Here is a 15,922-nt window from a genome sequence, read left to right on the forward strand (position 1 = left end):
ACAAATCCACAGGAGAGTCCAATTGGGGTAAGCCATTCCGCGATGATCTTCCTCAGTTGCCGTAAGAGGTTTTCAGCTGTGTGCGTATTCTGGAAACCGGTGATACAAAGCGTAGCCTGCCTAGGAAAGAGTTGGCGTTTGCGAGATGCTGCTACTGGTGCCGCCGCTGCTGTTCTTGCGGCGGGAGTCCATACATCTACCCAGTGGGCTGTCACAGTCATATAGTCCTGACCCTGCCCTGCTCCACTTGTCCACATGTCCGTGGTTAAGTGGACATTGGGTACAACTGCATTTTTTAGGACACTGGTGAGTCTTTTTCTGACGTCCGTGTACATTCTCGGTATCGCCTGCCTAGAGAAGTGGAACCTAGATGGTATTTGGTAACGGGGGCACACTGCCTCAATAAATTGTCTAGTTCCCTGTGAACTAACGGCGGATACCGGACGCACGTCTAACACCAACATAGTTGTCAAGGCCTCAGTTATCCGCTTTGCAGCAGGATGACTGCTGTGATATTTCATCTTCCTCGCAAAGGACTGTTGAACAGTCAATTGCTTACTGGAAGTAGTACAAGTGGGCTTACGACTTCCCCTCTGGGATGACCATCGTCTCCCAGCAGCAACAACAGCAGCGCCAGCAGCAGTAGGCGTTACACGCAAGGATGCATCGGAGGAATCCCAGGCAGGAGAGGACTCGTCAGAATTGCCAGTGACATGGCCTGCAGGACTATTGGCATTCCTGGGGAAGGAGGAAGTTGACACTGAGGGAGCTGGTGGGGTGGTTTGCGTGAGCTTGGTTACAAGAGGAAGGGATTTACTGGTCAGTGGACTGCTTCCGCTGTCGCCCAAAGTTTTTGAACTTGTCACTGACTTATTATGAATGCGCTGCAGGTGACGTATAAGGGAGGATGTTCCGAGGTGGTTAACGTCCTTACCCCTACTTATTACAGCTTGACAAAGGCAACACACGGCTTGACACCTGTTGTCCGCTTTTCTGTTGAAATACCTCCACACTGAAGAGCTGATTTTTTTGGTATTTTCACCAGGCATGTCAACGGCCATATTCCTCCCACGGACAACAGGTGTCTCCCCGGGTGCCTGACTTAAACAAACCACCTCACCATCAGAATCCTCCTGGTCAATTTCCTCCCCAGCGCCAGCAACACCCATATCCTCCTCATCCTGGTGTACTTCAACACTGACATCTTCAATCTGACTATCAGGAACTGGACTGCGGGTGCTCCTTCCAGCACTTGCAGGGGGCGTGCAAATGGTGGAAGGCGCATGCTCTTCACGTCCAGTGTTGGGAAGGTCAGGCATCGCAACCGACACAATTGGACTCTCCTTGTGGATTTGGGATTTCGAAGAACGCACAGTTCTTTGCGGTGCTTTTGCCAGCTTGAGTCTTTTCAGTTTTCTAGCGAGAGGCTGAGTGCTTCCATCCTCATGTGAAGCTGAACCACTAGCCATGAACATAGGCCAGGGCCTCAGCCGTTCCTTGCCACTCCGTGTGGTAAATGGCATATTGGCAAGTTTACGCTTCTCCTCCGACAATTTTATTTTAGGTTTTGGAGTCCTTTTTTTACTGATATTTGGTGTTTTGGATTTGACATGCTCTGTACTATGACATTGGGCATCGGCCTTGGCAGACGACGTTGCTGGCATTTCATCGTCTCGGCCATGACTAGTGGCAGCAGCTTCAGCACGAGGTGGAAGTGGATCTTGATCTTTCCCTAATTTTGGAACCTCAACATTTTTGTTCTCCATATTTTAATAGGCACAACTAAAAGGCACCTCAGGTAAACAATGGAGATGGATGGATACTAGTATACAATTATGGATGGACTGCCGAGTGCCGACACAGAGGTAGCTACAGCCGTGGACTACCGTACTGTACTGTGTCTGCTGCTAATATAGACTGGATGATAATGAGATGTAGTATGTATAAAGAAGAAAGAAAAAAAAAACCACGGGTAGGTGGTATACAATTATGGATGGACTGCCGAGTGCCGACACAGAGGTAGCTACAGCCGTGGACTACCGTACTGTACTGTGTCTGCTGCTAATATAGACTGGATGATAATGAGATGTAGTATGTATAAAGAAGAAAGGAAAAAAAAACCACGGGTAGGTGGTATACAATTATGGATGGACTGCCGAGTGCCGACACAGAGATAGCTACAGCCGTGGACTACCGTACTGTACTGTGTCTGCTGCTAATATACACTGGATGATAATGAGATGTAGTATGTATAAAGAAGAAAGAAAAAAAAAACACGGGTAGGTGGTATACAATTATGGATGGACTGCCGAGTGCCGACACAGAGGTAGCTACAGCCGTGGACTACCGTACTGTACTGTGTCTGCTGCTAATATAGACTGGATGATAATGAGATGTAGTATGTATAAAGAAGAAAGAAAAAAAAAACCACGGGTAGGTGGTATACAATTATGGATGGACTGCCGAGTGCCGACACAGAGGTAGCTACAGCCGTGGACTACCGTACTGTACTGTGTCTGCTGCTAATATAGACTGGATGATAATGAGATGTAGTATGTATAAAGAAGAAAGAAAAAAAAAACCACGGGTAGGTGGTATACAATTATGGATGGACTGCCGAGTGCCGACACAGAGGTAGCTACAGCCGTGGACTACCGTACTGTACTGTGTCTGCTGCTAATATAGACTGGATGATAATGAGATGTAGTATGTATAAAGAAGAAAAAAAAAACCACGGGTAGGTGGTATACAATTATGGATGGACTGCCGAGTGCCGACACAGAGATAGCTACAGCCGTGGACTACCGTACTGTACTGTGTCTGCTGCTAATATAGACTGGATGATAATGAGATGTAGTATGTATAAAGAAGAAAGAAAAAAAAAACCACGGGTAGGTGGTATACAATTATGGATGGACTGCCGAGTGCCGAAACAGAGGTAGCTACAGCCGTGAACTACCGTACTGTGTCTGCTGCTAGTATAGACTGGATGATAAATAATGATATAAAAAATATATATATATCACTACTGCAGCCGGACAGGTATATATTATATAATGACGGACCTGCTGGACACTGTCTGTCAGCAGAATGAGTTTTTTAATTTTTATAGAATAAAAAAACACCACACAAGTCACACGACGAGTGTACTTTTTCAGGCAGACATTCAATCACAATATACTATACTGGTGGTCAGTGTGGTCAGGTCACTGGTCACAGTGGTCAGTGGTCAGTCACACTGGCAGTGGCACTCTGGCAGCAAAAGTGTGCACTGTTTAATATGTACTCCTGGCTCCTGCTATAACCTATAACTGCTCCCCAGTCTCCCCCACAATTAAGCTGTGTGAGCACAGTCAGATATTATACATAGATGATGCAGCACACTGGGCTGAGCACAGATATGGTATGTGAGTGTGACTGAGTCACTGTGTATCGTTTTTTTCAGGCAGAGAACAAGAACAGAACGGATTATTAAATAATAATAAATTATAAAACTGCACTGGTGGTCAGGTCACTGGTCAGTGGTCATCAGTCACTAGTATAACTCCTCCTAAGCTCCAGTAAGTAAATGAAGTGTCTCACTCTCACTCTCCTATCTATTTTAATTTCTAAACGGAGAGGACGCCAGCCACGTCCTCTCCCTATCAATCTCAATGCACGTGTGAAAATGGCCGCGACGCGCGGCTCCTTATATAGAATCCGAGTCTCGCGATAGAATCCGAGCCTCGCGAGAATCCGACAGCGTGATGATGACGTTCGGGCGCGCTCGGGTTAACCGAGCAAGGCGGGAAGATCCGAGTCGCTCGGACCCGTGTAAAAAAACATGAAGTTCGGGCGGGTTCGGATTCAGAGAAACCGAACCCGCTCATCTCTACTAAAAATGGACCTACTCTATTGCTCAAAATAATTATTATGAAAATAGCTATCACATTAGTGTTAGACTGTGGGTATGCTATCTGGTCTAAAGTCACAGCAACTTTGCTTAAATAGATGAGATAGGTAATAATTATTTTTGGCAATAGAGTAGGAACTGCAGCACGAGGGGCCCCTTGCCGGGGGCTGCAGGCTTAAATGTATTGATCAATACATAAACTAAAACTCCACTGTTTATCATTGTTAGTTAATATAGCGAGTGAAGAGCCCCTGTAAAATATATATATATATGTATATATATTTCAGTTGTTATACTTCTTTTCAATACATCGTGGCTAATGTTGCAGAGAGAGTTCAGAAATCTTCTTAACCGGTTCTAATGCTCGGCAATAAGGCACCATGAGGACGGGGAGCAAGCATTAGTCTATTGTAGCATTTGAGTCTGAGGATAAAGGACCATTCGCTGTCATTTACCACCCAATGACAATTTAAAGGCATTAGCCACAATTAAAGGAATTCAGAATATCTATTCCAATCTATGCTGTCTGATATTTTTGCATTAGACTAAATATTTTTTTTTCCGCACTGGAATTCTATGCAAATGAGCAGGAGAGATTTGTATATAGTACAAATGAGAAATAACCTTTCCCTGCAGCTTTGGGAAATGATTTACTACAAAAAGTGCTGTCCTGTTCTAAACAATCCACTAATCTTATGCTTCATATTATATTTCCAGTTGTCTTATGCGGGTGTTTGTTGTAGGATTTTAATATATACCCTTGACTGATTTGTTTTTTTCCTTGTGTATTGTAGAGTCATCTTTGAAGTCATCCAAAAGCAAGGTAATATTTCCTTTTGGGGTCCTTCGTATACGTTTACCCACTGACCCCCTGGCAAAGCCTACAATCTGTATCTCCATAAAGCAGGTGGTATTTTTAAAAGGTTTTAGCTTCAGGCTTAGGTAACTGTAATTTGTTATTTATCCCAAACAGTAATGGGAATGAGGTGTCACATGAAATAACAGCAGTTTCAATAGGCCATTGTAAGGAGTTTTTACCCCAGTATCCAAAACACAGATGTTAGATGACAATTGTCCATGATTTCAAATGAGAGCCTCCACCTCTGAGAACAGACAGGATTCTGGACTGGGGAATTGGGGGCTGACTGAAGGTCACCAGCCGGGAATACATACTAAATGCCGACGAACAGGATGCCGAGGTCACATGACCGACCGCTGCATCCTGACACTGAAGATGGGGGTAAGTATTTCTATTTCCTCCCTGTCCGCTACCCTTAACCTCGGTGGTGGCATCTAGGGCTAACCACCCACTCTAATGCCTAAACATAACTCTGAACCCCAATACTCACCTTTGGGATGATGGCTGTCCGACGCCCGTCTCCTCAGTGGTGTCTGGGATTCTGGCATCAGTCACATAACCGCTGAAAGCATCCCACCAGCCCTTCTCCTAAGTCGGATGTAACTGAATGTTATTTTGGTACCTTGTGCAGTCAGGTTCCCCTGGCGCAATAACACAAACTTCTACAATTGCCATATGACATTTTGGGTGAGCTGTATCAAGCCTTGGAGAGAGATTAAGGTGGGAAGTTTCCCAAGCTTCTAATTGTCATTTATCTAGCACAGTCTTTGGTTGCTTTGAGCAACTGCTCTACTTTATCTCTCTCTCTCTCTCTCTCTCTGAGGCTTGATACATTATCCCTTTTACATATCATGCCCTCACCCCTAAAATCCACCTCTGACAATACCTATTTAATGCTTCTCTTTGAAGATGAAATGTTTTTGTGGGTAACATTGCCTGTCTTGGATTTTTAATTAAGGAATCTGGCAGCCCCTACATTTTGGGCGATGTAATCTACAGACACATATTTATTATCCCTCGCAGATTTGTGTTTGCTAAATGTGATATGTTAGAGATACAAACTACATGACTACTCAATGTAAGAAGAGTTTTGGGAATAAAGGTAAGTTAGGGGAAAGTATCCTTGTAATAAAAATGTTATACAGGGTCCCCCAACTTATTTTGTGTCATTAAATACAGGTAAACTAACTGTTGCTATGTAACCCCAGCTTTTCTGGCTGGGACTCTGCCTGGGACTGTGGTCTCCGCTGTCGCATCTAATGTGGTGTTGCCTGGGTCTACGCTGTCCACAGATGAGTCCATATCACTTCTCGCTGATAAAGGTCATCAGTAGAAGCCCCATACAACCAGTCACCTCCTACTCGGCACAACCTGGGTCTAAAAACCTGATTCACGGACCTGGGACTGTCAACCCAGGTCTGATCCTTTCAGACATTAGCAGGACCAGGGTCTACTCACCATGTCCTGGCAAATTCCCAGGTTTTCGCTACTGGGGGATATTCAATTAGTGCCGAATTTTCCGACAGTTGGAAATTCGGCACTAATTCGACCTATGAGTATTCAGAAGCGGGCATTTTCACCTGTTTTTGGATCCATTTTCGCCCATGCCTTTTTTTGTTGTTGAATCGGCATGGGCGAAAACAGACCTAAAAACGGGCAAAAACGCCTGCAAATTTGACAAACGCGTGTATCGGCGGCAAACTTGCCGATCTACGTGGTTTTTGCCCGTGCCTGATTATTCGACCAGTCGATAAAAACGGTATGGGTATTGGATAGGACGAATGTACATTCAACCTAGAAACGGGCGAAAAGTGCAATTTTTTCAACTAGTCAAAAAAACTGCACTAATTGAATACCCCCTATGCCTGAAAGGGGTATTATTGTACATTTATTGTACTGTTGTTGTTGTTGCTGTGGACAGCATGAATTGCCATCTTTTTCACCTTGCCGTTCGATCCACCTTGGTTCATCTTTACCATGTTTTCTTTTCCAAAAATATTTTCTATCATTTCCCGATTTGCATGTGTATCATAAAATCTATTTATTTAGTTTAAAAGTAAAATCTTATCTGTGTGACTCGTATGGCTCTACCTGCAATTTAATCATTCCCCAAATCCCTATTCTGCAGCAGTGTATTGCATCTGTATTAGAGCTATGAATGTATTAAAGAACAAAAAACCTTTTTGTTTCTTTCTAACAATAGACCACATGGTTACATGCAAGCTGCTTGTGTAGAGACTGTGGTTAGCCTTTAAGATTAGTTTTCTAACACCCTTACAGCCCGGGAAAGCAGCTTATCCTCTGGTGACATTGTGAAGTGGCTTAGAGAAACTGGAGCAATGTTTCTGGAATAGATCCTGGGGTTCTCTCAGCAACAGCTTTCATTCATCAGTAACAGTATACAAAATGAATTGAGACTGTTTTTTTTTTTTTTCTTGGTTATTATGTATCAGTGCATTTGGATTTATTAAGTTCATTTTCTTACTTGTCTTTGTATTTGTTGTTTTGTTTTATTATGACATTATAAATACAGCTGATTGGGGGCTGAACCGGTATTACAGCAACAATGCCGTGTTATAAAAAAAAAAGTTTATTTCAGAAAATTAATGGCTATAAGAAGAATGTAGCTATTTACCATTTTCCTTGTTTGGTTATTCAGGCTACAAGTATTGAATTACAATTCTGTATAGTGTGAGGACTGCTGTAGCACATCCAGTGTCATGGAACATGATGTAGTTAGCAGAGAGTCTTTGGAATGCCCCTCTGAGCTCTGTGTACTCTATGGGGGTGATTCAAACCTGATCGTAGATGTACTAAATTTAGCACATCTACGATCAGCTTCCCTGACATGCGGGGGGGGGGGGACAACCAGCACAGGGCTAGTCCACCCCGCATGTCAGGCCCTGCCCCTTGCATAAGTACAAAAGCATTGCACAGCACACTTACACTTCAGATAAACTTCCACCCTCCAACTCGCAGTCTGTCACATACTGTGAGTATAGAAACAAAACTCAGACCCGCCTCAATGCTGTGAACTAGCAAACATTAAGAAGTAGGTATGGAGATGGATCATCCATTAGGCAACGTAGTTCTATCCTGGATTACCCTAACCTGTTTTATGTGCTTGTTTGTTTTTTATTTGGACTCACACCTGTATGTTTCCCCATTTAGTCTTATTCATGCTTTGATCATGTGCACTGGTGCACCTATTTTTGAGGAGAAGTGCAGAAGAGACTTCATTTAGGAGACCTGGACTGTTGAAATCAGATAAAGAGATAAATTGGGCACATTTTCTGGGGTGTTTCTTGCACTGATGGACTCTGCAAAAGAACTTCAATTTTGCTCCAGCTCGTCCTTGTGCCTTCTTTGGTGGAGAAGTGTTTTTCTAGGTGCAAAAAAAAAAAAAGCTTAATATTTACAAATGTCTCCATGTCATTGTTTTCTGTTTCAGCTCTTGCAGAGTGCAGTGGGTGTACATCCTGATGCAATTGAAAAAACCGTAGAAGACATCCTTACGCTGAAAAAAGTCAATCTAGACACCAATCCACAGTAAGCAGCCTTTCTGTATACTGCATTGATCTGTTATATATGCAGTGCTATGGGAAAAACATGTAGTTCAATTATTCTACTCATAAGTAACACACACTTTGTAATATTATATCTATTATATAATGCTTCTATTGTCTGCATAAAGCAGACTGAAAGAGCTGCAAGGAGTCTCTACCCCCTCTCTTCTCCCACAGCTCTCACTGGCTGCCTGTTATACAACTCAAGGGTCCCCAATGATTGCCTTTCCACAACCACCCTTACCTTCGGGATGGGGGGTCAGAGTGGGCAGAGATGAAAGAGGCAGAGGTGGTGGAGGCAGTGGTGCCAGATTTACTGGCCTCAGTAACGGATCTGCGGTGGCTACTTTGCATAACCTCATGGTTACTCAGATGGTGTCGCAGCACTGGATCACACATGCATGCAAGAGGCCTCTACTTATACCAGACACCTCCTGCCACATTACCCTATCTGTGCATCGCTGCTGTTCCCAAGTAAGCAGCAGCAATGCTCCCTCCAACCACACCTGAATCACCGCATTATGAATTAAGGGGTCTATTTACTAAGACTTAGATGGAGATAAAGTGCACGGAGATAAAGTACCAGCCAACCAGCTCCTAACTATCTTTCAAACCCAGCCTATGACATGTTAGTTAGGAGCTGATTGGCTGGTACTTTATCTTCGTCCCCTTTATCTCCATTCAAGGCTTAGTAAATAGATCCCTAAGGCACTTACAGTATTTATAATAGCCAAAGAACCAAACAATATCCTTTCCATACTTTTATTTCTATTTTACACTGTCTTCATACAAGGTAGTATCAATGGCAACATTCAACCTAAAGTTAGGTTAATATGTAATAATTAAATAGTATTTATGGTGTAACTATGGCCCTAAAGGAGAGAACCGGTTCTCTCTAGAGCTCAATACTACCTTGAGGTGAGATGAAGGTTTGAGTCTATCTATCTATCTATCTATCTATCTATCTATCTATCTATCTATCTATCTGTCTATCTACATATAGAATAGATAAATAAGATAATGAGATGAAATCAATATAATATCACTAGTACTGCAGCCGGACAGGTACTATATATATTTATTATGTAATGACTGATGACGGACCTGCTGGACACTGTCAGGTCAGCACAGCACCGCAGACTGCTACAGTAAGCTACTATAGTAGTATGTATAAAGAAGAATGAAAAAAAAAAAAAACCACGGGTAGGTGGTATACAATATTATATATATATATATATTATATACAATTATATATATATATATATATATATATATATATTAAACTGGTGGTGATTGATTATTAAACTGGTGGTCACTTCAGGTCACGTTGCAACTTGCAACTAGTACTCCGAGGCCTAAGCAGACAATCACAAAATATATTATTATACTGGTGGTCAGTGTGGTCACAACAATGGCAGTGTGGCACTGACTCTGGCAGCAAAAGTGTGCACTGTACGTTATATGTACTCCTGAGTCCTGCTCTCAGACTCTAACTGCTCCCCACTGTCAGTGTCTCCCCCACAAGTCAGATAATACACTTACAGTCACACTATCTAATCTATAAATATCACTTCAGCAAGTAGTATAGTAGTATACAGTATAGTAGTACTCCTCCTATTAATGCTCCCCAAAATACTGTGTCTCTCTCTTCTCTAAACGGAGAGGACGCCAGCCACGTCCTCTCCCTATGACTCTCAATGCACGTGTGAAAATGGCGGCGACGCGCGGCTCCTTATATAGAATCCGAGTCTCGCGATAGAATCCGAGCCTCGCGAGAATCCGACAGCGTGATGATGACGTTCGGGCGCGCTCGGGTTAGCCGAGCAAGGCGGGAAGATCCGAGCCTGCTCGGACCCGTGTAAAAAAACCTGAAGTTCGGGCGGGTTCGGATTCAGAGGAACCGAACCCGCTCATCTCTAATTACAACGCTTCTGGGATTGTACACCCTGTCTTCAGGAAGCATACAAAAAAAAGTATGCTTCCCGAAGATGGGGTATGCTTCCCGAAGATGGGGTGTGCAATTCCGAAACATCATAATTTTCATGAAGTAAAATATGCAGTGCACGTTTTCTATCATTGAGAACCTCCGGAAGTGTGTGAGAGTGTGTGTGTGTGTGTGTGTGTGTGTGTGTGTGTGTGTGTACTGTGGACACCTTTCAGGAGGTACTGTGGACACCTTTCAGGAGGTACTGGGGACACCTTTCAGGAGATACTGGGGACTTGGGGATCAGAGTTCAGGAACCAGAGCATTCCACCAACGAAAATATAAAATTGCATACCAGGCGTGTGGAGCTGGAGCAGGACCAGCTGCTGGAAGGCTAATATCTCTGGTTCTGGGCATAGTAGAGACACACTACCAGTGTTCACCGAAAGGGGAGAGTCCCAGCTTTTGGAGTATATCATCAGAAAAACTGTAAGTCAAACAGAATCTGAGATATCTGGCTGGGTAGAGCAATTAACAGGCTTGGATGGAGACCACTGCTTTGAAGTCGGATATCTCTGGTTCCCCAGGCCCGATTTTCAAAAATCTGGTACCCCTGGAAAGAGGGGACCCTCAGCTATCAGCCTAGGGCCCTTATACTCCTGGGGCCCTTGGGCAAGAGCCCATTGAGCCCATACGGAAAGACGGCCCTGGGCCCATGTCCCCTGAAAAGTACCTGGGACCAGCCAGGCTCTCTACTGCCCTGGCTGGGAGGCATGCCATGCTCCTGTGAGTGGGTGCTTCTCTTGTGCTAGACACGCCCCCAAAGAGGTGTGGTCATGTCCCAAGCATGCTGTGATCACACCCCCTATGGGGGGGGGGGGGGTGGAATCACGGGGACCCAGAAAGTTGTTGTACCAGGGCCCAGAATTTCTCTTGGCAGCCCTGGAGGTACATATAGATGAAAGATGAGGAGGAGGAAAGAGGTGAAACAGCACGATGGTTGAGGGGGAACAGAGCTGAAAGACCGGGGGTAGGACAGGGAAGAAAGAGAAAGTGGTGTGCAGAGATGAATGAAAGAGACAAACGGGTAGGATATGGGAGGGAAGAGGGACAGCGATGAGAAAGACACGGATGAGGTGTGGTGGGGGATTGAGATGTGAAGTTATGTGAAGACACATGTCAGTGTTTGGAGCTGGTGTCCCCTCAACCTCAACACTGCCCTCCAGACTGCAGGGCACACAGACCAGAGTGAGGGACAGACACAGTGACAGTGCTGAGAGACAGATTCACAGGACAGAGAGACACACTGATAGTGCTGGATGACAGGCTCAGATAACAGACATACTGACACTACTGGAAGTCAGACTGACAGCCAGACACACTGACAGTGCACACCCTTATTCCCAGACGGACAAGGCAGCTACAGAGTATTCTCCTCCCTGGGCTGTGTGCTGGGCTTCTCCTGATGACAGAGAAGAGACACTCAGAATATGATTTGTCTATTCTGCTGCTTTGAAGATGCTCTCAGCCACACAAAGGGGTATATGCAATTCCGGGCAAATTACGGCTTTTTTTCGCCCGTTTTTTTAATTCAACACAACTCGACCGTCGAATTCCGGCCGGCGGGTGCCGGAATTCGACATATTCAATAAAAAAAGTCCCGCTGTTGAAAAACGGACCAATTGACGGATATGTGCGTCCTGGATTTGACTTTTTCGACTGCGCAAAAATGGTTAAAAAACACAGAAAAAAATTGCATGGGGTCCCCCCTCCTAAGCATAACCAGCCTCGGGCTTGGACAGGGGATCCCCCGTATTTTTAGAACCAGCACCGGGCTCTTCGTCCGGTCCTAGTGCAAAAAATACGGGGGACAAAAAGCGTAGGGGTCCCACGTATTTTTTGAACCAGCACCGGGCTCCACTAGCTGTGGAGATAATGCCACAGCCGGGGGACACTTTTATACCGGTCCCTGCGGCCGTGGCATTAAATACCCAACTAGTCACCCCTGGCCGGGGTACCCTGGAGGAGTGGGGACCCCTTAAATCAAGGGGTCCCCCCCCTCCAGCCACCCAAGGGCCAGGGGTGAAGTCCGAGGCTGTCCCCCACATCCAAGGGCTGCGGATGGGGGGCTGATAGCCTTGTGTAAAATCAAAGAATATTGTTTTTTGCCAAAGAATCCGGGGTACCTGAAAATAAAATTATACTCTCCTAAATCCAGTGTGTCCTGTTCTTTTTTTTTTTATAATCCACGTACTTGGCAAAAAAACAAACCGCATACCCGATCCTCGAACTGAAAGGGGTCCCATGTTTACACATGGGACCCCTTTCCCCGAATGCTGAGACCCCCCGTGACTCCTGTCACAGAGGGTCCCTTCAGGCAATCGGGGAGCGCCACGTCGTGGCACTCTCCTGATTGCCTATGCGCGTCTGAGCCGTCAGACAGCGCATCGCACAGCCCCTCCATTATCTTCAATGGTGGGAACTTTGCGGTCAGCGGTGAGGTTACTCACGGTCAGCAGGACACACTGGATTTAGGTGAGCATCATTTTATTTTCAGGTACCCCGGATTCTACTTGGAGACGTGGCCAGAGTCGGCGTATCAACATAGGTAAGTATGTGTGTGTCGGCATGTATGTAATACAGTTTTACTTTCAAGGTGTGCGTGTCCTGTTTTTATTTGGGTATTTTTTTTGCAGAAGAATTACAGGTACCAGCGGGCCTGTTTTACCCCCGCATGCTGGTACTTGTGGTTCTCCAAGTACCAGCTTGCGGGAAGGCTTGCTGTGACTTGTAGGTCTTCTGCAAAAAACAATATTCTTTGATTTTACACAAGGCTATCAGCCCCCCATCCGCAGCCCATGGATGGGGGGGACAGCCTCGGCCTTCACCCCTGGCCCTTGGGTGGCTGGAGGGGGGGACCCCTTGATTTAAGGGGTCCCTACTCCTCCAGGGTACCCCGGCCAGGGGTGACTAGTTGGAGATTTAATGCCACGGCCGCAGGGACCGGTATAAAAGTGTCCCCCGGCTGTGGCATTATCTCTATCGGAGCCCGGTGCTGGTTCAAAAAATACGGGGGATCCCTACGCTTTTTGTCCCCCGTATTTTTTGCACCAGGACCGGACGCAGAGCCTGGTGCTGGTTGTAAAAATACGGGGGATCCCCAGTCAATTTTCCCCCCGTATTTTTACAACCAGGACCGGCTCAAAGAGCCCGAGGCTGGTTATGCTTAGGAGGGGGGACCCCACGCATTTTTTTTCCAGAATTTTATCCCATTCCCACCCCTTCCCACTGAAAACCATGCTCTCTCAATTTTAATCAGTTAAAAAAAAAATATTATTTAAAAAAATATATAAATAATATTTGTAAATCCTAATAGACAAACCAAGTACCTAATCCCTTCTAATATAAATAGATATGCTATTAGCAATAAAAAAAAAACACCAAAAAAAACATGTTTTAAATTTTTTTTATTAGATTCCGCCAGCAAAGTGAGGCGGAATGAAATTGACGAATTTACTGTCGAAAAGCACTGTTGTCGAATCGACATTTTTCAATTGAATATACTTTTGTCGAAAAGCCGCATTTTTACCATTGCAGACATGTTGAATTTGTCAACTGTCGAATTTCAAAAAGTCGAATCTGAAAAGTCATTTTTTTTGTCGAAAAGTACTGTATTGCAATGTCGAATATATTTTTTGTGTCGAAAATGCCCCGTTTTTCGACATTTGCAGCAATTCGACCGCAATTGCATATACCCCAAAGAATCTCAGGACAGCCCTAAAGAGATGCAGTAGTGATCTGGCATGGCAGAAGCAGCTGAGAAAGATATATCCTAATGTCAGTGTGAATTTGCACACTATATTATGTGAATCGCATCAACTAAAGTTTGTTTTGCACTGAGATATTGATAACTTAAAAATATCAAATATCTATGCCGATACTTATTCCCAACCCTTCACTCTGCTAGCAGCCCTTTGCAGTGCACATACAGCCAGTGTATGCTTATTTTCAGAACCCAGGCCCAGATGTATATTATGGAGGGTATGCAATTAGCCCCATTATTTTTTGCCTAGGTGAAAAAACTGAGCTTTTTGCTATTTTTAGGGCAAATGGGGATTCGCTCTATGCAATAGCGGGGCTGGATTTTCACCTAGGCAAAAAAAATGCGGCAGGGGCGGAAAACATGTGGATTGGCAAATCCACAGGTGTTCCATCGAAAACACAGGCCATTTTCACTGATTTTGAGGCATTTTTTTCCAATGCCTCTCACTTAAAGAACAAGGTGAAAAGGCATTGGCGAAAATGCCTTCAAAACGGTTGAAAATGGCCCTAATTGAATACTCAGTGGGGAGAGTTCATTAGCTCCAAAATGATCAGAGCTAATTGCATTACCCCACTAAGCCTTAAAAAGTAATAAAGTGAATAGTTAGAACGAGTGATAAAGTACCAACAATCAGCTCCTAACTGTAATTTTTCAAACGCATTGTGTTATATGACAGTTAGGAGCTGATGCTTAATACATTTGAGCCCCAGTGACTGACAAGTTGTCTAATTCTTTTAAGCACCCGAGGGGTGGGGGTGGCGGTGTTTCTGTCCACCACACTGAGTGCAAGCTCCTGGGCTAGCTTCCATTATAACCTCACAGTTTTGTAGTCCCAGGAGGTACGCTGTATCCATCAGCGCTGGAAGTAATGTTTTTGTTTCCATAGGTTGGCAGTGTCCCTTCAAGCTTGCCTTCTGCAGATTATTGGGTACAGGAACCTGACCCTGGAGGTGGAGAAACTGCGCCGGGAGGCGTATGATTCCGATAACCCTCAACACGAAGAGATGCTGATCAAGGTGAGGGGGCGGGGAGGGGGTGTGGCTCGATTTAAAGAAAATTGTTATAATGTATTTTTTAAATAATGTGTAAAATTTTATTATAATTGTTGTCTATTTAATTAAACGATCTTAATTAGTTTTAATTATAGTGGTTTGTTTTGATGATCTGCCATGGAATGTGGCTCTATGTAGAGAGCATCTAATGGCAATTATTATTATTATTATTATTATTAATAATATTTATTTATATGGAGCCACATGGGTACCGCAGCGCCCAATTACAGAGTAATCAAATAAGCAAAACGTGAAGGCAGAGACTTACAATTCAATACAATATAGGACAAGTTGAGGGTATATAAACATAGCTGGGTCGGGAAACAGCACTGAAATAAGAATCAGGGTGGCAGAAAACCGAAGCATTTGGTGCCATCAAAGGGAGTATTGGAAAGAAGATAGGTTCAGTAAGAGACGTAAATGCACAATGGGGAAGGGCACTGATACCAATGGACCAGTTGGTGTCTTGGGCAACATCAAAGTCATTCCTATTCTGAGAATCCGGTGAAGAATGTGGCCTGACTGTGAGAGTCATTATCTGACCATGCTGATTGGGTACACATGGCATAGCTCTGGGTATCATCTGCCAGCTTCAGGTAGAGGGATATGTCCATATTTGTTACATGGGAGGGACATTTCCGGGAACCTTAGTTGTCCAGAAGGGAGGAACACAACCAAATGTTGCATTTCTATCCTGCTATAACCTTTCATATGTACATTGTTAAATTTAGACTTACCAAAGTACTAAAGAGCAGGTATCACATGTCTATACATGATGTCAGATGTGTCACTTTGTTCCAAGTGAT

General features: G+C 44.3%; 1 protein-coding gene across 3 annotated transcripts in view; it reads left to right on the plus strand.

Annotated features, from left to right (window-relative positions):
- Window positions 1-15,922, plus strand: part of ELMOD1 (ELMO domain containing 1) — a 296,287-nt gene that overhangs the window by 205,207 nt on the left and 75,158 nt on the right. For all 3 annotated transcript variants that reach the window (XM_063951584.1, XM_063951582.1, XM_063951583.1), the window contains exons 4-6: window positions 4,687-4,715; window positions 8,203-8,300; window positions 14,951-15,080. In XM_063951584.1, coding sequence (XP_063807654.1) covers window positions 4,687-4,715; window positions 8,203-8,300; window positions 14,951-15,080 — 257 coding nt within the window. The remainder of the gene's footprint in view (window positions 1-4,686; window positions 4,716-8,202; window positions 8,301-14,950; window positions 15,081-15,922) is intronic.

Source organism: Pseudophryne corroboree, chromosome 2, assembly GCF_028390025.1.
Source record: "Pseudophryne corroboree isolate aPseCor3 chromosome 2, aPseCor3.hap2, whole genome shotgun sequence".
Classification (NCBI taxonomy): Eukaryota; Metazoa; Chordata; class Amphibia; order Anura; family Myobatrachidae; genus Pseudophryne; species Pseudophryne corroboree.